This window comes from Anarhichas minor, unplaced genomic scaffold, assembly GCF_050575085.1.
Source record: "Anarhichas minor isolate MPS153535 unplaced genomic scaffold, ASM5057508v1 ptg000073l, whole genome shotgun sequence".
NCBI classification, from domain to species: Eukaryota; Metazoa; Chordata; class Actinopteri; order Perciformes; family Anarhichadidae; genus Anarhichas; species Anarhichas minor.
In genome coordinates this window covers 8,543,068-8,566,797 of record NW_027466519.1, presented here as the reverse complement: position 1 = coordinate 8,566,797, position 23,730 = coordinate 8,543,068, and the positions used below count along the sequence as shown (strand labels likewise).

The 23,730-nt window shown below is 40.8% G+C and overlaps 1 protein-coding gene across 3 annotated transcripts in view; it reads left to right on the top strand.

Annotated features, from left to right (window-relative positions):
- megf10 (multiple EGF-like-domains 10) overlaps window positions 1-22,525 on the top strand; it is a 49,459-nt gene extending 26,934 nt beyond the window's left edge. Inside the window, exons 6-24 of one of the 3 annotated variants that reach the window (XM_076079691.1) lie at window positions 391-511; window positions 1,636-1,772; window positions 6,197-6,409; window positions 8,494-8,668; window positions 9,864-9,984; window positions 10,475-10,638; window positions 11,343-11,445; window positions 11,807-11,953; window positions 13,895-14,029; window positions 16,213-16,341; window positions 16,541-16,669; window positions 16,877-17,005; window positions 17,404-17,532; window positions 17,744-17,968; window positions 18,614-18,729; window positions 18,871-18,994; window positions 21,152-21,196; window positions 21,296-21,502; window positions 22,293-22,525. In XM_076079691.1, the coding sequence (XP_075935806.1) occupies window positions 391-511; window positions 1,636-1,772; window positions 6,197-6,409; window positions 8,494-8,668; window positions 9,864-9,984; window positions 10,475-10,638; window positions 11,343-11,445; window positions 11,807-11,953; window positions 13,895-14,029; window positions 16,213-16,341; window positions 16,541-16,669; window positions 16,877-17,005; window positions 17,404-17,532; window positions 17,744-17,968; window positions 18,614-18,729; window positions 18,871-18,994; window positions 21,152-21,196; window positions 21,296-21,502; window positions 22,293-22,456 (2,713 nt within the window). In that variant the 3' untranslated portion in view covers window positions 22,457-22,525. Of the gene's footprint in view, window positions 1-390; window positions 512-1,635; window positions 1,773-6,196; window positions 6,410-8,493; window positions 8,669-9,863; window positions 9,985-10,474; window positions 10,639-11,342; window positions 11,446-11,806; window positions 11,954-13,894; window positions 14,030-16,212; window positions 16,342-16,540; window positions 16,670-16,876; window positions 17,006-17,403; window positions 17,533-17,743; window positions 18,012-18,613; window positions 18,738-18,870; window positions 18,995-19,565; window positions 19,569-21,151; window positions 21,197-21,295; window positions 21,503-22,292 lie in introns of all 3 variants that reach the window. The other 2 variants (XM_076079692.1, XM_076079693.1) reach the window with 2 other exon arrangements.
- Window positions 22,526-23,730: the final 1,205 nt, after the last annotated feature.

The window sequence follows — 23,730 nt, the reverse complement described above, 5'->3', positions numbered from 1 at the left end:
TTTGGGTGGAACCTGAAGATCCAAATAACTTCTGTATGAGGAATTTATCATTTTCGCATAGTCATAAATGAGGACAAATAATATTAGGCTGATGGGTCCAGTAGTGTGTTAGATTAGCCAGTAGAGAGATTAGATTAGACAGTCTCTCACACACACACATACAGCTGAATACATAATCTCATGGCATAGATAATACTAAATTATGGTTAACGGCAGGTCTATTTCCCATGTAATTGCAATTTGGAACCAAAAATATAAGTGATGTGACACTCACTTAACCACACCTCGAGCAAGTTTTACGATTGTTATATGAACAAAACTTCCATATGTGACCTTTAAAAGTGGCAAATAATAACGGTGTGGATAATGGTGTTTTGGTTTCTTTCATAGCTGTGAAGACCTGTGTCCTCCAGGTAAACACGGGCAGCAGTGTGAGGAGAGATGTCCGTGTCAGAATGGAGGAGTGTGTCACCATGTGACTGGAGAGTGCTCCTGTCCTGCAGGATGGATGGTAGGCCCACGCACCCCCAAACCTTTGGTTGAGCTCATTAGAAGAATGAGCTTGTTGTCCGTCGTATACTCCCCGTGATAATTTTTGAGAGTGTGCAATATTGTTAATATACTACGCGGCAGAAGTCAGAAGTGGGCCTCAAAGAATTTAGCAGCAGAGTGAGCATGAAATAATGGAGGAGTACAAGACCTGGGAAATCCTCAAACACACTAGTATGTGAGCTGAACCGGAGGAACGAGGTGAGTCAACTCCTTTAAAATATTTGATACATTAAAAGGGCCAGTGAGTAGCGTTTCAGGGGATCTATCAGCAGAAAAGGAATATATTTGTATCAGTGCATAATCACTTGAAACTAAGAATTGTTGTGTTTTCATCATCTTAGAATTAACCCTTTATATTTACTTAAAGGAGCGGGTTCTCTTCACGGAGTCCGCCGTGTCGCACCGCCATGTTTTTACAGTAGCCAAGAAATGACAAACCAAACACTGGCTCTAGAGAGAGCCTTACGCATTTTAACGTTACCTGAACACCGTAGTTCTTCGACACATTTGTGAATTGGTGATATGAGCCGCAGAGTGCATAATTGTGGTTCCACCAGCTGCCGTCTGACTTCCATTGCTCCTAAAGTATAATATTATGGTATGGATGTCCTCTGAATGAGGCGAATGGCGTTACCGGTTTTGCACTCGGCAGCTCACGTTACCGCAGTCTTGAAAAGGGTGAGTGAGCGAAGGGGTTTGTTGCAATCTGTAACCACCCTGCAAGATACCACCAAATCCTACACACTGCCCCTTTAAATGTCTCACAGAGATTCTACAACGGCTTTATTAAGAAAGGCAACATACATGCGTATCAGTCTCCTGATTCAATATCTTGAGGTCATAATGTGAAAGGAGCTCTAAACAGTTTGGTTTTGAAGTTATCGACTATAATACAGAATACAGGAGCTGTATTAATGAATAGGAAAAATGAATTCATCTATTTTCAACATATCCAATCGCAATCCACAATCACACAAATCAGCAGTCCTAGAAAACATAGAGACATGTATTTGAAGATTTGAAGGTGTTAAGGCTCACATGATCAACAGTTGTGTATTTTCCTGTTGTCTTTGCTGTGTGCAGGGTACAGTGTGTGGCCAGCCATGTCCAAAGGGGAGATTTGGACAAAACTGTTCCCAAGAATGTCAGTGTCATAACAACGGCTTCTGTGTGTTGTCCACTGGACAGTGTCTCTGCAGTCCTGGGTACACAGGAGAACGGTAAGAGCAACCTTTACAATGTTACAGTATGCAGCAGTTTGTAGTGATATAGCTTAATTTCAAGGCACTCAATAAATGTCAGTATTTTACACACATATGTCCCACCTCAAGTTCATAGATGCTTTTGAAAAGCTTCATACGCATATAAATGTCCCAAAATATTTGTGAAGATTTTTTTGCGAATATTTACAGATTGTGAAACGTGGGGATTGGGTTAATTTGTGTGTGGACTATTTTCACGGTTGCTGACACACTAATGACGCATACGTAGGTGCTGGTGGAAAACACGGACACCAGGCTTTTCAGCGCATTCTTGCATATTTCAAAGTCGCAAAGGCATTTTCCCCATTTGATTAGATGTTATTTAATGAAGCATTTTCATATTTTGCCTTCAACTTTTACTTCGCTGCGCTGACTGTGCTGACTGCGCTGTCTTTGTCATGTCAAAGATTCAAAGGGGGGGGGCTATGGAGATTGACTTGTTTTTGGAGCCGGCTTCATGTGGCCATTTAGAAGAACTGCAGTTTTTGGCACTTATTCATTCCTTGTGTATTTGTGAAGACCATATATGACTCACAAATCATCAAAATCATTGTTTGTATATTATGAAACATGCATTGTCACCAACATTGAGACAAAATTTCTCTCCATACACAAGCGGCTGAGCAATATTTAGCAGCTTATTTTAATGGCACCGACACAACAACCAGTGAAAGGTCCTAGGTGTTGTGCACACATACGTACCGTGTGGGCGTCTCCATGCTGTGTGAATGCTTTACAGTGAAGAATGACAACGGTGGATCAACAAAATGAGAAAGCTTCTTTGAGAAATCATACTTCTGTCTGAATGGTGCAGAGCGACACAATGTGAATAAACAGCACCATAAATCTACATCCAGAGGCAGATGGTGTGGGCTGTTCACTGGGACAAAGATGAACGAAATCAAAAACAGAAACTATCATAATTCTAATGTATCTCACAGCACAGCATTTGAATGCTCTTGGAGAATAAAACAATGAATGCCACTTCTGCTTTTGGAAAGCAAGTGAGCAATTACACACAGGAATAATTTGTCCCTGTAATTCAACATAGTTTTCCACCATCACTTATATGCCAATTCAAAATACAGAGAGCCACAGCAGCAGCCATTCATTGTCTGAATGCTCCTTCAAAGTAAAGGGTGCCCTGTAAGGATGGGCTAAGGGTGTCTCAAGATTTGTCCCTTTAATCTTTCTAGTGGGTGTTTTTAATGATGTTTCACCACAGTGAAGAAATGAGCTGACATTTAGATTAACACAATTTTATAGTGTGTTTTTAAACCCTAACCCTAACCCAAACATCAGAACAGAAAAAAACAAATCACCACCGTAAAAACGATGTTAAATATGCAGCTATGCTACCGCGGAGCTTGGTGACATTATAGCTCATGGGCGCTGATTGTCATAATAATGCAACACACTTTCCAACACTTGAGATAGACAGCTGTCAGTATGTCTTCTTCGTCTGTGCCACAGAGTTCCATTGTTGTCCAAAGACTACTAGCAACACATCAATGAGCCCCACATGTTCCTTCATTAGCATGAATACACAAACTGTAGTTTATTTTGACTCAGTCACACATACACCATCCTGCTGTTAGAAATACTTAAGCACTATACGCATGGATTTATCCGCCACTCAAAGTAGTCTCAGCAACAATGCTCCATTAAAACAAGATAATTGAAGATTTTATTTTGCCCACCCAATCAGCAAAATAAAGTACAAAAGTATGTGCATAGATAAATAACTTTTAAAAAACTGCATATTATATGCAAAAATACAGTCATTGCACTTGTAAGAGGAAAGTTGGCTTAGAGGGGATCAAACCCAGGACCAGTTACTCAGACTTTTGTTCAGTGGTGGAAAGTAACTAAGTATGTTTACTCAAGTACTGTAGGTTACTTGGGTTCAAGTTGGAGCTACTTCTAATTTACTTAAGTATTCACACTTTGTCTTACTCGATAGTCCTACTAATACTCCTCTACATTTCAGAGGCAATTATTGTACCTCTTACTTCATTGCATTTATCTTACAGCTTTAGTTACTAGTTACTTTAAAGTTTAAGATGCTAAGTGCAAAACCTACTATCAGTTTATTGCCCTTACAGAAGACGGTAAAACTTGTGTTGACCTCATTATGACATGCTGAAGAGTCAAGCAAACACACACAAAAATCGAAATCAGATCATGTGTGTCTGCTTAACTCTTCCACATCCTCCAGAGAGCTGAGAGAAAAACCAAACCAGGAAGCCCAGTCGGTGTTTACACTGACAGATCTCAGCAGAGCGCCACGCAGGGCTTCAGGCCCATATAATTAGCAATATCAGAGAGCACACCATATACTTAAGCAGACCAGGGACGAGACAGGAATAGCCCCTCCATAAGTAAATGAGGGTTTCAGGGAAGCTGAACGTCACAGTATGGCGCTGCTGAGGAGTGGGTTAACCGTGCCACACCCGAACCCAATGGAACTTGGGGGGGGGGGGGGACAACACCACTACATTTTGGCAGTGCTTTGCAAGAATGTGATAAAATGGGGCGTTAAGATAAAAGAAAATACAAATACAGAATACAAAGCTAATTGCAAAGTGAAGGTTCAGAAAAAATCTTGAACTACTTAAAACACAATTGAGTTGATGTCTTTTTCTTCTTCTTGCCTGCTCTAAATGACGGGACCAGAGCAGGGCATTTCATTTTTCAAACCCAGCTTGATTTGGTGGTTGGACTGATTTGTTTGCACTGTGTAGCCATGGATGAGATAATGAGGACCCGCTGCATTCATTTCCACACTGTTTGTTTTGCTTAGCTGCAGCCACATTAGCTGAAGCTCTCTGTTCCAGCAATGACTGTGATTAAGAGAGAGCTGTGGGACCACCACACAGCCTTCTACTGCAGTCAGCAGTGTGTGGTGTTTTACTTCACTCACTGTCGGACAGAGGAGGGTGATGTATTTTATTTAGTTGGTACGTGCAGCAAAGTTCTATATCTTATATATCTAGAATGAATATTGATGTTCTTGATGATAGTTGATGCTGTCTATATATCGATATCTGCATTGTCATTAGTTGGATATTCATGGACCCCAGAGGTTAATTCCTAATGTTTGGTTCCTAGTACGGAGTTCAGGGGGTGGATGAGCATGCTTGACTCTGACACTTTGACCCACTCATGTCTTTGTCTAATCTTTGCCACATGCTGTTGCTGCCTTCACAATAAAAATGATACAATTTTTCATTGAATTGATTACCAGTGTCAGGAAAATAGCATACTCTGACATGCATACTCTGCATGAGTATCCAGCCAATCTCAGTGCAAATAAATGTTTTTTTTATTGCTGACATGTGAAGAGGCGTTTGTATTTACAGGTTTTATTTTACAGTTAGTTCCAATCAATTCTCATTGCTGAATTTACACAGTCAGCAGTTATAAACTAAATGCATCCAATGACCATCATCTTTCAAAATTCAAGTGTTTTCTCACAGAAACTCAATCATAAGTCATAACTTGAACAACTGGAATTATTTTAGTTTCATTGTGTATTTTTGGAATGACTCTATACCATAATGGCAAAAAAGAGGTGATCTTCTTTTTTTGTAATGGAATCTCTTAAAAATAATACATAAATAAATAATATATACTCCAGTGACAAGAGCAATACACATATCTGAAATCATCATCATGAAAAGGTATTGGTGTTTGCGTGTGCGTGTGCGTGTGAAGCGGATGAGGATATGTCTGAATACAAAAAAGACATGCAGAGATGTATAACTTGGGCTGGAACTAGGGACTGTGCGTGGGCTGTGACTCAGTTGTTTGCAGTCTATTAAACACAGCACATGTAGTATTTAGTATGTTGTTTACTATTTTTCTGGCACAAGTTATGAGTCATGTATGACTATGACATATTGTATTACATTGCTTAAAACAAAACATTTGAGGCAAATCAAGTTTATTTGTATAGCACATTTCAACAACAAGGCAATTCAAAGTGCTTTGACAGAATTCTTTCATTTCAATCAGAATGCCCGATGCACGATGTGGGAGTCTGGCTTTAGCACTGTTTGCACAGTTTATTTAACCGTGTGCAGGGTTCCTTTGTTTGTTGTAATTCATTTGTGTGCACATATTGCTAAACCGAGAGAGTCATGCTTAACATCCCTTTTTTTCCCATCTTAAAAAATCATTGTCAAGAAAAGAAATGTGTCAACTTAATATGCGGGGCAATACACCAAAAGCATATTCATCTCATATGAACAAAACATGTTCCATTACATAATTAATAAAGAAATGGTTGCAATAAGAGTAACAACATAGAGAGGTGTTTCATTCGCTTGGGTGAATAAGTTGTTGATCACCTCCACCGTTGTGTCTCTCGCTGTGAACAGGTGCCAGGACGAGTGTCCGGTTGGTACTTACGGTGCTGGCTGTGCAAAGACGTGTCGTTGTGAGAACAACAGCAAGTGCTACCACACCAACGGGATGTGTCTGTGTGAGCCAGGATACACAGGGGAGACGTGCGACGCCCGACTGTGTCCTGAAGGACGCTACGGCCTCCGGTGTGACAGGAAGTGTCCGTGCTACGCCCAGAACACACGCAGGTATGCAAGTATATAGTCTTCAAACTTTAACCTGCATATAATAGGTGGGATCAATTTATTGTTCTCTAATTTGAACATCTTGAAAAACAGAGTTTGCTTGTAATATTCCAAAAAATGACACTCAGTGTTCCAATCTGTATGTTGTCAGGAAGAAGTATTCATGTGTTGTCTGTATATGTTTGTCACTCTGATGGTTGACCCTGGAGATAGCTGACCATTGTGGGCCAGTAGTCAGTGATCGGTTGGGCTGGCACAGCTGGGGGCTGCATGTGTCTGCAGAGAACAGCTGTCCTGCTGCTCCTCAATGGGAGTGCTGTGTCAGGTGGGCCAGCTGTCAGTCAAACACAATCACTGACAAGCACAGGCCGGCTCCACCTGTGTTACTGCAGATAATCTCCACCCTGCTGGCATGGAGACTTTCAGAGTCCTTCAGAATCAGAGTCAGTTACACCTGCGCAGTTTTTTTGCTCCAGTTTTTTACGGAACAATAGAGCCTCTCTTAGAGTTCTGCTTCCCAGAACGACCTTCACGAGTCTCGACAAAATATTGTGGTTCGGTTTAGATTCCGGACATTTCGACTTATAAAGTGGTGAGCTCAGGTTTAGTGTCTTCCTTTTTGTTTATGTCATGTGTAGCTATATCGTGTGTCAAGCAGGCGGCAACCTCCGGTTCTGTCAATGAAGCCGATGCAGAAGTGTTTTAAAATGTGCATTCTCTCTAGTTACCAGCAGGGGGCGACTCCTCTGGTTGTATAGAAGTCTATGAGAAAATGACTCTACTTCTCTCTTGATTTATTACCTCAGTAAACATTGTAAACATGAGTTTATGGTCTCAATCTCTAGTTTCAAGTCTTCTTCAATACAGCATGATGTTCATTTAGTAAATTATGGTCCATTTAGAGTCAAACAGACCATAAAAGTATGCTTTAGGGCGGGGTTTACTGTGGTTGACAGGTTGCTGACGCTACCAGAGACGTATACGCCGTCTCTTTGTCACTCCAAATATGGTAACTTCCATTCATTGGTTGCCAAAAAAACAACATGGCGAAGGCCGTAATCCAAGATGGCGACGGCAAAATTGCCGAATTTAAGGCTTCAAAACATCAGTCAACAAACCAATGGGTGACGTCACGATGACTACGTCCACTACTTATCTATGGTGCATGACGGTGAGTATCTATGGTGTCAAGTAGATACTTACCGTCATGCTGCTTTACATCTCTTTGTTGTGATTTTAACTCTCTTTGTAGTCATTGAGTGTCTCTTTGCAGTCGTTTCATGTTTCTTTGTCGTCACTTTGACTCTTTAACTTGTTGGTCATTGTCTCGTTTAATGACATTTTGTAGGCGAAGGCCAGGGGGCCTCACTTTGGGCCCCCTGGACCTGAGCCTGATAGGCATGTTCGGTGCCTATGATCTGAACAACATCACCATCCTTCAGGTCTCAGTATGTTTCAAACAGAGTGCTTGTCAGTCCAACAGCATCTGACAAGCACTTCACCCAGTGATCTACTTCATTACCTTTTATTTTGAAAAACTAAGTGAAACCCCACATGTGTCTTCAGGCACAGTTCCATTTGGTCGTGCTGGCGGCAGCAAGGGCTGGAAAACCCAGTAAAATGCAGTGTAGGCGGCATATGAGGCACCAGGTCAGACATTGTGAGCTGTGAGCATCTCATGAGCTGATTATCAGGTGGTAGAGACACTATGCTGAACTTAAATTTCATTTATTTCTCACTGATTTAAAGTGGCTGCCAAGATACTACAGTTTAATTTAGCTGTTACAAGCGGGGTGAAATCTGTTTGTATGAGTCTGTATTGTTTACAATGCTGTTGGAATGCAGGATATTTAGTTTACCTGTCGCAGAGATCTGTTGATTCAGGATGGCATAAGACAGCACGTGTTGTTTTGTGTGCCGACAAGTACAAACACATTTGTTTCAAGCACAATCAACCCTTTAGACCCTGATAAAGATTCAGGTACTGGAAGTTAGGAATCTGACAGGCAATGATAGGCCTACAGTATGAGCAATAACTAAACAAGAATGAAGTACAATGTAACTATATGTTCCTCTCTTTTCACCAGCTGCCACCCGATGTCAGGGGAGTGTACGTGTCAGCCTGGCTGGTCAGGCCTGTACTGCAACGAGACGTGCACCCCGGGATTTTATGGAGAGTCCTGCCAGCAGGTGTGCCAGTGCCAGAACGGTGCCGACTGCCACAGTGTGGCCGGAGAGTGCATCTGCGCTCCCGGCTTCACGGTAAAACCCCATTTCTGTCATGTCACAATGTGCTTTAGGTCACCTATCATGTTAATTCATGAGGCTTATACAGTACATGTGTGATGAGGCGTGTGGTTGTGAGCACATCGCCTGGCTCAAAGCCCTTGAGGCAAGTCTTTGTCAGCAACCCAAGACCAGAAGACACTAATAGCCTACTTTAGGAACTGAAAATCTTCACTAACACTGAACATGTCAGTTGTGCAGTGCATGGCTCCATGTGCTCACCCAGTACACCTCAAAGGTGCTATCAGTGAGAATGCAGCTCTTTAGTGACGTCGAGTGGCAGCAGGAAGAACTATCGCAAGATCAGCAAACGCTGTTGTTAGAAAAGTAGTTATTTTTTCTTTGTAGTTATGGAATAAATAAACCAGATACAATGTATCAGTCAGTGAGCTTTAGAGGTGTTGGTGTGTTAACTTTGGGCAGAGCTTCCAGTCTTAATGCTAAGTTGAAACACAGATAGATGGAAGGAGAGCAAATACGCCTATTTCTCAAAACTATTTAACTATTATTTGAACTATTAGGTCATTTCATTTGATTGAAACAATCTCATCGAACCTCATGTTCAGATGTACACACCACACACAACCACAACCATTTCCAAGTGTGTTGTTCTGAACTCAGGCCTAGCAGACAAGTCCTCATTGTTTTACTGTATCTGCTTAAAGCACTTTTATAGCCATCACAGTAGTGCTTGTCGTGGAGACATTACTGCCGGGGAAAACCAGCATATTTCTCATATCAGAAGTCTTCAACATGAATTGTGACAAAAACAGATGTCTCATCCTGGCTGCTTGATGCATGCTCTTGATATTGCTTTTAATTTCTACCAACACAATGAGGTTCAACGGTTAATTGATATGAGCAAGCACACAGTACCTCACTGTCCAGCTCTGCTGCACATATAGAAGCTCTGCAGATGTATCACACATCTGCTAAACACATCTGATGTCCGCTGGAGAACTGGTTGTCACAAAAGGTGTCCAATTATGTGACGACTAGACAAGAAAAAGAAATGTGGAACGCACCGCTTTGAGGCACTTGTTGGTGTAACTTAGTCAAATACAGCAGATTAACTGATCATGTTTCTTCAGTGCTACGGAGCTGTGCGTTTAGAGGATGTGTGATATAACTGACAGTTCTAACTATTCATCTTCTGTGTCGACTCTCTCAGGGTCCCAACTGTACAGTCCCCTGCCCAGCAGGGACACATGGAGTATACTGCTCCTCCAGCTGCAACTGTAAGAACAGAGCTCAGTGTTCACCTGTGGACGGATCCTGCTCCTGTAAACCAGGTGAGCTGAGGAGGAAGAGAGGGGAGCATATAAAAAACATATTGAAATGTAATTGTGCAATGTATTTGTATTTAATTATGTCAATAATATGAAAAGATATTTCATGCTGCGTGATTTTTTTTAAACTAAAATTGTTATTCTTAAAAGTCTGTTATTGATTCACAACAAATGAGAATGATCTACTATTACAGCCTTTAGGATACCACACCACTCTGTGGATTCTCTCTGTTTTCCTGAATGACTTGCTCGTAAAAGGCTTAGTGGAATGACTTCATGATGAAACACAATGACTCTTTTCAAACCAACCTTTTGGTTGCAGTCTACTTGTTTAAATCAGAGCTTGATGACTTTAGCTTTCGGCGTTCTTTCAGGGAAAATGTTTTCTGTGTATTCTAATCCTCATGGTACACTGAATGGTTGTGATGCTTGCTACTGTTACTGTTACCGAAGTTAAGGGTGTGTTTAAATCTCACTGAGATTGTTTAATCAGGGTGGCATGGAGTGGACTGCTCCATCAACTGCCCCAGTGGTACCTGGGGTCTGGGCTGTAACCTCACCTGTATGTGTGGGAACGGAGGAGCGTGCAACGCCCTGGACGGTCATTGTACCTGTGCTCCAGGCTGGAGAGGAGAGAGGTGTGAACTCCACTGCCAGGTGAGAGGACATGGATGCTACCATATATTTTGAATGTGATCAATATTAATAAGTGTCAGCAGGGGAAAGAGGAAATCTCAGCTCTAGTCCACTGAAATTCACTTTTCTACTGGTATCCTTTTTGTCTGTTTCAACACTACAAATTACAGCTATTGATAGTATTGATATTTTCAAAAGCCTTATCAACATTAAGATTAACATCAAGTTTAATTATTACTCTTCATAAAAAATAAAGTTTTACTTTCTTCTCCCATAATCAAGGACATTGTAATTATAAAGGAGAGCACTTAGTGCAGCTGCCAACAGTTGTGAAACAGGGCATTTGGCATGTAGAGGGGACTGCACTTTTCTCAAACATTCTCTTGTTCTTACTTTTCTCTAGTGTGCCATTGTTTAAGCTATATGACTCTCTCTATCCACTCTTGCAGCCTGTACAAATCCTAAATACAGTCCCATACAAGCATCAAACATTTTAGTGCATTACACTTTTTTCAGGGTGAGAGTCACCTTGTGGTTATTCTGAGGCTATAGACACTGGTACTGGTATATTTGATCTCATACTGTACACTTTTAAGAATATTAACTGCCCTGTACAGTAAGAACACAGGATGCTGTGGAAGTAAAATAGGATTTAAAAGCATTGAGTTTCTCTCTAAAGTCTAAACGTGAATGGACCTGTGATGGTTATTGTTCTTCCACCTCAGGATGGCACCTATGGTCTGGACTGTAAGGAACGTTGTGACTGCAGTCATGCTGATGGATGTCACCACTCTACTGGTCACTGCCGTTGTCTGGCCGGATGGACTGGTAAGGCCTAATACAGTATCAATGTTCTCATAGTCTGTTTAAATATTTTAAGTTTACAGTACACCAAAAATATTACCTACTTCCTGCACTCTATGGTGCTGATCTTTGGTGATAAAGTGTGTGTATGTGTTTGTGTATTCTTGTACTTACTACATAGTGAGGACCGTACAATTTTTCAACCAACAAAGTGCAGACATTTTTGGAAAGCGATTACATCCTCATTTCTTCAAAGGCCTTTTTGAGGGTTCAGACTGTGTTTATTTTAGGTTACGGTTAGGGTTGGGGTCAGTACTCAGTTTACACTTTTGCATGCATTCTGTACACAATACACTGAAAGGTATTTGCATTTGTGTGCGAGTAGGTATCCACTGTGACAGTGTGTGCGCACAGGGCCGCTGGGGCCCAAACTGCTCCCTACCCTGTAACTGCAAGAACGGAGCCTCCTGCTCTCCAGATGAAGGGACCTGTGAGTGCGCTCCAGGATACAGAGGCACCACCTGTCAAAGGAGTAAGTCCTACCACTTGAACTGCAAGATCATCACACAGCTGATGCTTGACTTAAAGGATAATGGAGTTAATTTCATATTCTGTCTTTTTTTCATAGTTTTGTCCATCAATCCGAGTAGAAATAATAACATTGTACTCTACAAGTTAAAAGCCCAGATCTGGGCTAAAAATAAATCAGAAATATGAGTAGGATGATCAGACAGTTTGGTCAAAAGAGTTTGGAAGAGAAGTTGAAGCGTAAAAGGACTACCCAAACACCCATCACAGTTTAAAGACCCACTTCCTGTTTCAACTTTGACGTAAAGCACTGTACTTGTTGTAGTTCAATGAGGGATTGTTAGTGATATTTCACTCTCACTTTGACCTACAAATAAAGTGCTTTAGATAATCTTGTCCTCTGAATGCTCGTGTTTCTGACCCATTTGATTTCATTGTAGTGATGTCTCCGTGTTCCAGTCTTTGACTCAGTCTCTCCTCTCCAAGACTTAAAGCAATAAATCCACTATTAATTTTGCAAAATCTCCAAAACTTGGCAAAGAACAGGATCTTCAAATCTTCACCAGATAACTGACAAGTTTGCGACTCTTGAATGGTCTCCCGTTAGTATTACTATATAAAAAACATGCGTGCGTTTCTGCACCAGTCCAGGCGTGGGATAGCTATTGCACGGTAGTCTGGATGGGTGTGGGGGTTTTGACACGCGTCATATTCAGAAAATAAATGTTGCCCTTTACTTTGGTGACTTTGGTCAAACTCTTTTAAAGTTCATGCTTTTTTGAAAAAGAAGAAGTAACACAACCCTCACATGCAAAACATTTTCACAACTTAAAACTCCTTTCGAGTCCCACTTTCTAGCTTTTTTCTGAAGCTTTCAGTTGTATCACACAGTCATCATTAGTGATGGAGATGGAGCTTTGGTTTGTTTATATGAGTATTGCTATGATTTATTCCATAGAACTTTTAGGACGTCTCATCTACGTTCATGCTTGACAACAACCAACTGGCACTGGTCATGACAGTGTACCTGTCATATGAATAGCAGGTCTTGTGTCATCAGTTAACTGATCCTCTGTCTTCTACACATTTAAGGAAGGAGGTGGGATATGATAAGTGCTGCTAATTGTCTAGTCCTATGGATTCAAGTAAAGGTTCAAGTAAAGTGTGAATGCAGTTTGTAGACGGCAAAAGCGCCACAAGCTGTTAAAACACTAACATTGATATACATGTATGTAGAAATGTTGATATGAAATGTAATTCTGATTCATTATTCTATGTTATGCAGAAATCTTCATTGCCAACGTTTTCATAATTAGATGTTACTTTAGAAAACTAGAAAGCTGCACTCATTAGATCCCCGCCAGGTGTGTCTGCAACAACAATGCTGTATTGTGTGATTGAATTAATACAACCACCAATTGGCTAATTGTGGGTCTAGACACCAAGTAAGGCTGTAAGGTGTCATAATACACACTTCATTCAAACTCAAAAACAAGCAGCGATGTATGCAAGCAATTGGCCCAAAGTTGTATATTACACTTCATACAACCTTGTCAACCTTGTTGCTGGAAGGTACAGCAGAGTGTGTGGTTGTGGGAGATTCGGGGTGCACTCAGCTGTTTTATCACTAGTGGCCCCTTCCGGCTGGGGGCTGGTTGAGAGTAGTGAGGGAGGAGTCATCAGGCAGTCAACAGGCATTAAAAGTCCTTTTAGTGAGTCATGAGAGGTCCTTGAGCATGCAGCCATAGCTGGGCACCGATAATATTATGCAGTTTGCTGCAGCAGAATGCGAGACTAGCCGAGGACAAACACAGAGGTGCACACTCAGTCAGGGATGCACACACCTGACCGATCGCATGATCCTTCTTTCAGAGATAACGATTCGGTCGAAACTGTATGCAGATTAAATGAACTCATCTTCGTGTTTCCCCTGGTTTGCCCACAGTCTGCTCTCCAGGTTACTTTGGTCACCGCTGCAGTCAGACCTGTCCACAGTGTGCCCACAGCAACGGACCGTGTCACCATGTCTCAGGACAGTGTGACTGTCTGCCAGGATTCAAAGGGGCGCTGTGCAACGAGGGTGAGTCCACCCTGCAGCACACTATTACAAAGCTACCGTGTTACAAAAGCGCGGAGTGGATAGCAGGGCTGTCCTTCAATCAGAGGATCGGCGGTTCGATCCCCGGCTCAGGCTCCACTAGTCGCATGTCAATGTGTCCCTGAGCAAGACACTTAACCCCAAAATTGCTCCTGTAGCTGTGCCTATGGTGTAGAATTGTGATAGAATCTGAATTGTAAGTCGCTTTGGATAAAAGCGTCTGCTAAATGACTGTAATGTAATGACCCATATGCTAATTATATTTCACAGCAGGGGGCGACTCCTCTGGTTGCCAATAGAATTCAGGTTGTATAGAAGTCTATGAGAAAATGACTCTACTTCTCACTTGATTTATTATCTCAGTAAACATTGTAAACATGAGTTTATGGTATCAATCATTCATATGGTCTCAAGTATTATAATGATTCCTATTTAGAGTCAAATAGACGATAAAGCAGGGTATGCTTTAGGGTGTGTTTTCAGTTCATGAACGTTAATTAGTTAAAAAGTTAACGTTTTGGTCGCCTAAAAATGTGTTGTTCACCACTCGGTTGTACAAAGCTCCACTCTCTCGTATCACTTCTGGTTGCAAAAAAAAACCAAGATGGCAAAACGGTAGTCACAAAACATTTGGTGACATCACATTGACTACGTCCATTTGTTATACACAGTCTATGATTATACACTGTAAATGTTTGAACCATGTTTGATGTCTGTCAGTGATAAGAATAGATGCCATGTCATTACCAAATCTTAGGGCATATTTTCATGCAGCTCAAATTAGACCAGTAATTTATTGGTGTACCAATGATTATGAAGCTAAATGGAAAAACCTAGAACGATATATAGAAGGAAGGGAAATTCAAAGCCTTATCGGAGACAGAAATATAGCAAAGGATTTTCTTGAGCAGATGGATGTTGTCACCCGATTTACATTAGAGATGTGGTTTAAACTGATAAGAAAATACAGATTAGAAGAAGAGCTCAGGCTTCTACGATGGATAGCCTATGATAGACATTTTATCCCGGGTACTCTCGATCTGAGGTTCAAACAATGGATTTCACATGGAATAACAGCAATATGCACAGTCATTAAAGATGGGAGTGTTGTGAGTTTCCAGGAGCTGAAAGACAAATACTCACTAAATAACCAGGATCACTTCAGATATCTGCAATTAAGGGACTTTTTCGACAGATAAATAAAGCACAAAATGAACTTGGATAAAAATGGAATAATTAGAACCATAATAGGAGTGTACAACTCAAAGAAGTATAGAATCATATCGACTATATATCAACATCTGATGGAAAAATTAGAAAATACAACTTTTTATGTAAAACTGAAATGGGAACAAGAACTTGGTGTGAATATTACAGAGGATGAATGGTTGAATATCTGGAGGACACAACAGTCTTCAACATCCTCACGTATTTGGAGAGAATATTGTTGGAAGAATGTAATCAGATTCTTTATTACTCCCCAAATTACAAATAAATTTCTGTCTATTGTCCAGCCATGTTGGAGGAAATGTGGGGCAGTAAATGTAAACCACTCCCATGTATTTTGGCTATGTCCGGAAATTGTACAGTTTTGGGGAAATGTCCATATGGTTATAGTCCAAATTCTGGGCTATGATATACCAAAGTCATGTATGTTTCTCTACTTAGGTAATCTGACAGCAGACACTGTGTTAAGAGAAGACAGGTATTTACTGAAGATCTTGCTAGCAGTTTGCAAGAAGGCTATCATGAAGAGATGGCACAAGGCAGAACCACCATCACAAGATGGATGGCTGAAAATTGTGACTGAAATGTATGATATGGAACTATTAACTCATAGAATAAGAGGTCAAGTAGAGCGATGTCGTGAGAAGTGGGAGAAATGGACGATGTTTACATGTGAACGATAACACAACCTGAATATTTCACAGGAGTTATGTTTTTGAAGAGACAGAGCAATCCAGATCCCTTTTTTTTATTTTTTTATTTATCTTTTTGTGTATGTGCTGTCTGTCTGTCTGTCTGGTGAAGAGCCGAAAAAATAAAGTGTGAAAAAAGAAAGATGCCAAGTAAAATCCAGTAACACCACAGATAATATCTGAGATGTACGGCAGTGATACTTAAAAAGTAATCACATGAATAATTAACACTTGTCTTGTGTTTAGTGTGTCCGAGTGGTCGCTTTGGGAAGAACTGTGCCTGGAGCTGCAGCTGCACCAACAACGGCACCTGTAACCCCATCGATGGCTCCTGTCAGTGTTATCCAGGATGGATCGGCAGCGACTGCTCCCAGCGTGCGTTTACTCAATAAAATGATCATTTAGACACATGGTGGTCATGATGTGTTTCAAAATGTTGTGATCCTGTAAAGTAATAAAGAAAGTTTCTTCTTGAAATTGTAGTCTGAGGTAAAAAGAAGTAATTTAGAAAGGATATTTAGATGGTATGAATAAAGATTATATGCATTTACATTTTGCTGTCACTGTGCTGCAGCCTGTCCTCCTGGTCAGTGGGGACCCAACTGCATCCACACATGTAACTGTCACAACGGAGCCTACTGCAGCGCTTATGATGGAGAATGCAAGTGCACCCCAGGATGGACCGGCCTCTACTGCACACAACGTCAGTAACGGATACACACACACACACACAAGTGTGACATTTATCACATATAGTAAATAACTTCTGTATGATCAAACTAAACATTATTATTATTATTGTTTAGAAAAAGTCCCTTTTGAGACATTTATGTCACTTAGCATTTGCTATTCATTTCGGAAATAGAGCATTTTAAGGTCTATCATGTGATGTATGATTGCGCCCTTACAGGTTGTCCATTAGGTTTCTATGGGAAGGACTGTTCTCTGACCTGCCAGTGTAGGAATGGAGCTGACTGTGAACACATCTCTGGACAGTGCACCTGTCGCACCGGCTTCATGGGACGACACTGTGAACAAAGTATGTCACACTGTCTTAGTCCTGTCTGTGTTTCTTTTTTTCAGCTCCTCTTAGTGCTTATATATATATATATATATATATATATATATATATATATATATATATATATATATATATATATATATATATATATATATATATATATATATATATATATATATATATATATATATATATATATATATATATATATATATATATATATATATATATATATATATATATATATATATATATATATATATATATATATATATATATATATATATATATATATATATATATATATATATATATATATATATATATATATATATATATATATATATATAATAATAACATATGATAATAGTTTACTAAAGTTGAACTAAATTATTACTTTTTTTTCCTATTTCCAGGATGTCCTCCTGGTTCATATGGTTATGGCTGCCGTCAGGTGTGTGACTGTCTAAATAACTCCACATGTGATCACATGACTGGTACATGTTACTGCAGCCCAGGCTGGAAGGGAGCTCGCTGTGACCAAGGTGTGTTCCATCCTGTTGTCTGTAGTCAGTTCTCAGACCTGTTTTGGGGAATGGTTATTCTAATCAAATCACCTCGGTTGTCTAATTATTGAGAGTCGCCGCCTTTTGATTGAAGAACTACTTTGTCAAGTTTTATTTTTTTTAAATGGACTAATGTTCATTTCGAACAGACTAACTCTGGTTCTACATTTGCTCATCCTCCTGTCTGCAGCTGGTGTAGTGGTGGGCAGCCTCAACAGTTTGACCAGCGCAGCCATGCACGTGGACACCTACCAGATCGGAGCCATCGCAGGAATCATTGTCCTGGTGCTACTGGTGCTTTTCCTCCTCCTCCTTTTCATCATCTACAGGAAGAAGCAAAAGGGAAAAGAGCCTACCATGCCAGCTGTGACCTACACTCCTGCTATGAGGGTCACTGCTGATTACACCATTGCAGGTACATTAAAGGTTGACTGGCTTCAAACTGCAAGGCATGTTAGGTTGGTCTTTCCAGGTATCAGTTGTTTCTTGAAAAAATATTTTTTTTTCCTTGAATGTATTGCTTCTATAACAGCACTTAACCGGGGCTGCTAATCGCTTCCCACGGTGCTGGAAAGAGTAATTCATTGATTTTACAGGAAAAAGGGGATTTAATGTTCCTCAAATGTAAAGGTTGTGTCCTTGCCATGGACAGACAATTTGTGAACTGAAGACAAGATCTTTTTTTTCTCTTGACCACTCAAAAACATTTCTCTCTTCCCTTACCTACGAGAAGTGCCAAAATAAGATAACATTGTTGAATCTCAGAAATCAAAGGCTACTAACTAAATAAGAACAAATCATGGATGCAAATAAAAGTAAGAGTAAATTAGTTTTTATATCACTTCCTGCATGAGGCCCAATGTTGTTGAAAGTAAATATAAGAAGGTAAATCTAGTGCACTTGTACACACACATGAGGATGTGCAGGGATGAAGAGGACTGCTATTAAGCAAACCCAATGAACACTTGATTGTTGAGATTGAGTTGCTTATAATATTGGGTTTCATGCTCTGAAAGCACTGACGAACTTTCTGGTTTCTTGTCACTATCTCATTTTTCAGATGCTCACCCACCAGCATGCGAGGCCCACCCCAGCAGCTATTTTACCAACCCCAGCTACCATACTCTGACTCAGTGCACCAGCTCTCCACATGTTAACAATGGTCCATTTGGAAAGGTATGGAAGTGTACTTTGAGTCTATATAGAGGGTCAAATAGATGGCAAAGTAAGAATGCCATGAGAAATGTTTCTATTTATTAATTTTTATAATTATATATATTCCAACTGATGTTTGTCCTTTTCACTTTCATTTTTCAGGCCAAGAGCAGCCAGCTGTTTGTGAACTTGAAGAATGTAGATCAGAGAAAAAGGGCTCCCCTAGCTGAGCACAACAGCACACTGCCTGCAGACTGGAAACAAGAAGACTGCTTAAATGAACTGGGTGAGACATAGAATACATTAAAGTGTAGTTAATGGAATTATTATACGTTGGTAACGTGGTGGAGAGGTTTATATGCTCCAGTGATCCTGGGAGCTGTGTTGTCCGGGCAATAGCTCCTGGTAGGGTCTTCCAAGGCAAAGTGGTCTCAGGGGATAGGCCAAACCAAGAGAGATTCACTGACCTTATATGACTTCGTCACAGAGAGTTGTCGCAGTTCGCCCTGAAAAGGGAAAGCAGGGGGTTGTGTGCAATGTGAGCCGGGCGGCAGGCAAAGGTTGGGACAGACTGTCTCTAGGACATAGAATGTCACCTGTCTGGTGGGGAAGGAACCGGAGCTGGTGTGGGAGCGGTACCAACTATAGATAGATTTGAGAGCACCTCCATGCATAACACTGGTTCTGGAACCAAACACCTGGAGAGGGACCGGACTCTATCCTTTTCCTGAGTTGTCAGGGTGAGCGATGCCGGGCAGGTGTGGGAATACTCACAAACCCCGACCGAGCGCCGCTGTGTTGGAGCTTTCCATGTGCAATGAGAGGGTCACCTCTATGGAAGTGCTAGTTGTTGTGAGGATGTCTCTGACTGTTGTTCGTGCTTTTGCAACAAACAGCAGTTCAGAGTACCCGGCCTTCTTGGAATCTGTGGTTGGCATTCTGGAAATGAGGACTGGGGACTCTATTGTTCTTTCAGGGGGCTTCAGCACTCTCGTGGGTAACAATGAATGGTGATTGGGAGGAACGGCCTGCCTGAACCAAAGTGATGCTTTGATGTTGGACTTTTGCCCTAATCCTGGATTGGTCCTAACAAACACCATGTGCAAGCATAGGACGGTGTACTTGGTACCAGAACACCCTAGGCCAAAGATTTATGATCGACTTTATGGTCGTATTATCAGATCTGCAGCTGCATGTCTTGAACTCTTATGTGGAGAGAGGAACAGAGCTGTCAACTGATCACCACCTGGTGGTGACAGACTTGGTACACCCAGGCATGTAGCAAAGATGGACGGAGAATGTCTGGCTGAGGCCCCTGTCTTCAACTCCCACCTCCAGAAGTCCATACTGGGGGAGACTGGGGACATGGAATCCGAGTGAGCTATGTTCATATTCGCCATTGTGGAAACAGCTGGTAGGAGCTGTGGTCGGAAGGTCATTAGTGCTTATCGTGGCAGCAACGTAAGAACTCGCTGGTGGACACCAGTGATGAAGGAGGCCGTCAAGCTGAAGGGGGATCCAGGAGGAGCAATGTGGATTCTGTCCTGGTAGTTGAACAGTGGACCAGCTCTTTGCCGTTGCAGGTCAGTTTGCCAATCCAGTCTACAGTCTACATTGTGGACTTGGAGAAGGCTTATGACCGTGACCGGAGTCTTGTGTGGGTACTGCGGGAGCACAGTTTACCAGGGTCGGAGCTACGAGCCATTCGGTCCTTCTATGACCAAAGTGAGAGCTTTGTCCCTATACCCAACATAAAGTCCATCACGTTTCTAGCACGTGTTGTCCTCCATCAGGGTTTTAACACTGCAAGCAATGATGTATGTGATTTCATGGACAGGATTTCGTCTCTGCTCTTTGCAGATGATGTGGTTCGTGATTTTCGGCAGACACTGGGGCGGTTTGCAGCCGAGTGCACTTATATTTCTGTTTAAACAGATGACCCATTTCTCTGGAGGCTCTTTTTCCTGTCTTATGTATCAGTATATATACTGTATATATTGTATGAGTATCTAAATATTCGGGTTTAAAATAAATAACAAAGAGATAAAGAAACAATTTTAACAAATTCATGTTTATCCGAGAAACATCAAAGGTCAAACATTGAAATGCTGATACATTTCTTTATCACAAGCCGATTAGATTATTGCAATAAAAGACTGTTACCTGATTTTGAGAGGTTTTATAAACTTTTTATGTGACCGAGGTATCTGTTCCACTTCAGACTATATCTATCCACCTGATCGTTAATCCTAAAAGACAAATTTTCATAAGCCACTACCATTGTGGATGGGGATGTTTAGTTATGTTCTTAATCGAGAACATACAGTTCTTAATCGATCTGAGGAAAACGTTCTTTAGCCTAATCTTGCCATAATAGTCTTTCACATAACTTTTGCTTCCACCATTCACTGACCTTTCTAATTTCTATTTTTCCTCATTCCAGGAGCCTACGGAGTTGACAGGAGATACATGGGGAAATCTTTACGAGGTAGGTCCTGTAAATACACATTACATACATATGAACTACTACAAATAAATGAACTGCTGGAATTCACATCTCACTGGCTCCTCTGTCTATGTCATCCAGATCTGAAGGGCACACACTATCATGCCAGCTCCTGCTCCCTCAACAGCTCTGAAAACCCATATGCTACGATAAAGGACCCTCCCCCGCTGACAGCCAAAAACACGGAGTGTGGTTACGTAGAAATGAAGTCACCGGCCAGACGGGATTCACCATACGCTGAGATCAGCAACAACAGCCCCACCAACAACCGCAATGTCTATGAAGTTGGTGAGTAGCTTATGTTTACATTTGTTGTTGTCATTGTCAGTGCTTTATAGAGTATGCTTCAATTGCATTAACTACATCAGAATCAGAATCAGAACCGTTTATTTTGCCAGAGTATGTTGCACATACAAGGAATTTTTCATGGTGGATGTGCATAACATTACATAGTAGTCAAGTCAACATAATTTATTTAGTTCAATGCCTTGAATCACAAATTTGCCTCAAGGGGCTTCACAATCTGTATAGCCTCCAACACCCTCTGTCCTAAGATTCTCGAATCAGATAAGGAAGAACTCCTGAAACCTCTTGGTTTTAGTCTGTCTCATTTTAATTAATTTCCAGATTGCAAAATCTGAATCCTACCACTGTGTTCACCATGGATGTATAAAGAGAACTGGATACAGCGTTGAAGGCGGGTTCCCGTTCATTCCTATGAAAACTTCTCAGCGTATGAAGCAAAAAAAGTTCAACAAAAAAATTACCGGGATCTTTCAGCAATCTTCCACATCCATGGGCCCACTAGCGCTTCCTTTTAGCCCCGCCTCCAACTTCGGTCTCGGGCTCATTAACATGAAGGAAGGAAAATAATTCTGGATTCAGCTATTAGTGCATTTTGGGACCTATATTTAAATAAGGGTTATTGAAGTGTTCGTACTTGTAAGTTGATTCACCTCAACTTAAACTCCGAGTTCAGTGCTACAAAATCTTTCAAAATGTCGGTCTGTTCCTTTAAGTTTACAGCGTTGTACTTTATTCTTCCTGCGACTGTCAACTTGCCTGTCTTTGATTTCAGAGCCTGTAAGTACCATCCAGCTGACTGGAGACAGCAATGGCGATGTACAGTTTGGTCAAGATCCATACGATCTACCAAAAAACAGTCACATCCCCTGTCACTACGACCTCCTGCCAGCCAGAGAGAGTCCATCCCCAGAGCACAAGGAGCTGGACAGTAAATGATGCCACAGAGACTCAGTACAGAGACCAGGTCTCACCTAAAGTCTACAGCTTCGGCACTGGCTGTTCCACTTTATACCCACAACATGCTTTCACTTGTTTTCTTGCTGTTATACTTTGACACTATCGTTGTAATTATGTATCATGGCTTCATTCTGAACAAAGTGGGTATTTAGAGTTCTGAGGTTAGTTTTGAGGTATAGCTGTTATTTTTTACAGCCATTTGTGTACTGCGATGAAGTCTTCGTAGGTCATTCCACATGCCTGGGGGGTACAGTCTGTAAGTATACTTTGAACGAAGCTGTTCATATGAAGTGTGACCACTGCTCACGGCAAAACCTACCTGTTCCAAATGAGCACACATAAAGGCAGACTAAAAAAGCCTGCTGTCACAGCCTCCTTCTGACTGCCTCACCGATCTATCTCCAAGAACTCAGTGTCTTTTGAGTGTCTTGTAGTCTCAATGCGACATATCATACAAATGGCGATACCACATTCAAATGGCGGCGAAGCATTTGTGGTGTTGTGCTTGGTTACACCCTTAAAAAGTGACCTTTATATACCTCTGCACACCTGGTTACACCTTCCTTCTTAAAATAGGGCGTGATTGTTGAATTATTCCACAAGGTGGTTTCAGATATGTTTCAAGTATACTGAAGCCTATATTGTTTGCATATAACATTCAATACCAATCAAATATCTATTTTTATAACAACAGTATTAGCAATTATATTAGCAATATTAGCAATTATATCAAAAGATTGGATGTATGTTAATGAGTTTTTTTCATGAAGAAGAATAGTTGTCAAGCTGCTGACAATGTTTTTTAAGTTGGAATAGTCAATGTTGGATTAGCTAACCAAAGGTACAAGTTCTATTTAAATGCTATTTTAATCAGCGTAGTTCAAAGCTCTCTAATTGTTTCATCCAAGAGATTCCGAGCTGAGCATCTTCTCATTGTAACAGTACTTGACTTTAGGTAATTTCCCACTAATTACAGATTTTTGTAGTTAATCAACACACCATACAGGATAATATAGTAGATAGAAGACAGTTATTTCATTTAATCTTAAACAAAACAAAAACAATAATTCATGGATACTATAATTTATGAATATCATATTAGTCGTACATAATGCTCAGTGACCATTATCACCACTCAGTCCATATTACACATATTAATTATTTGTCCTGTTGATTGATTTATCCGTCTTGCTAAGCCATTGCAGTTAATTTAAAATAACCATCAACGGTGTGGGTAGTATTACATCAGGACA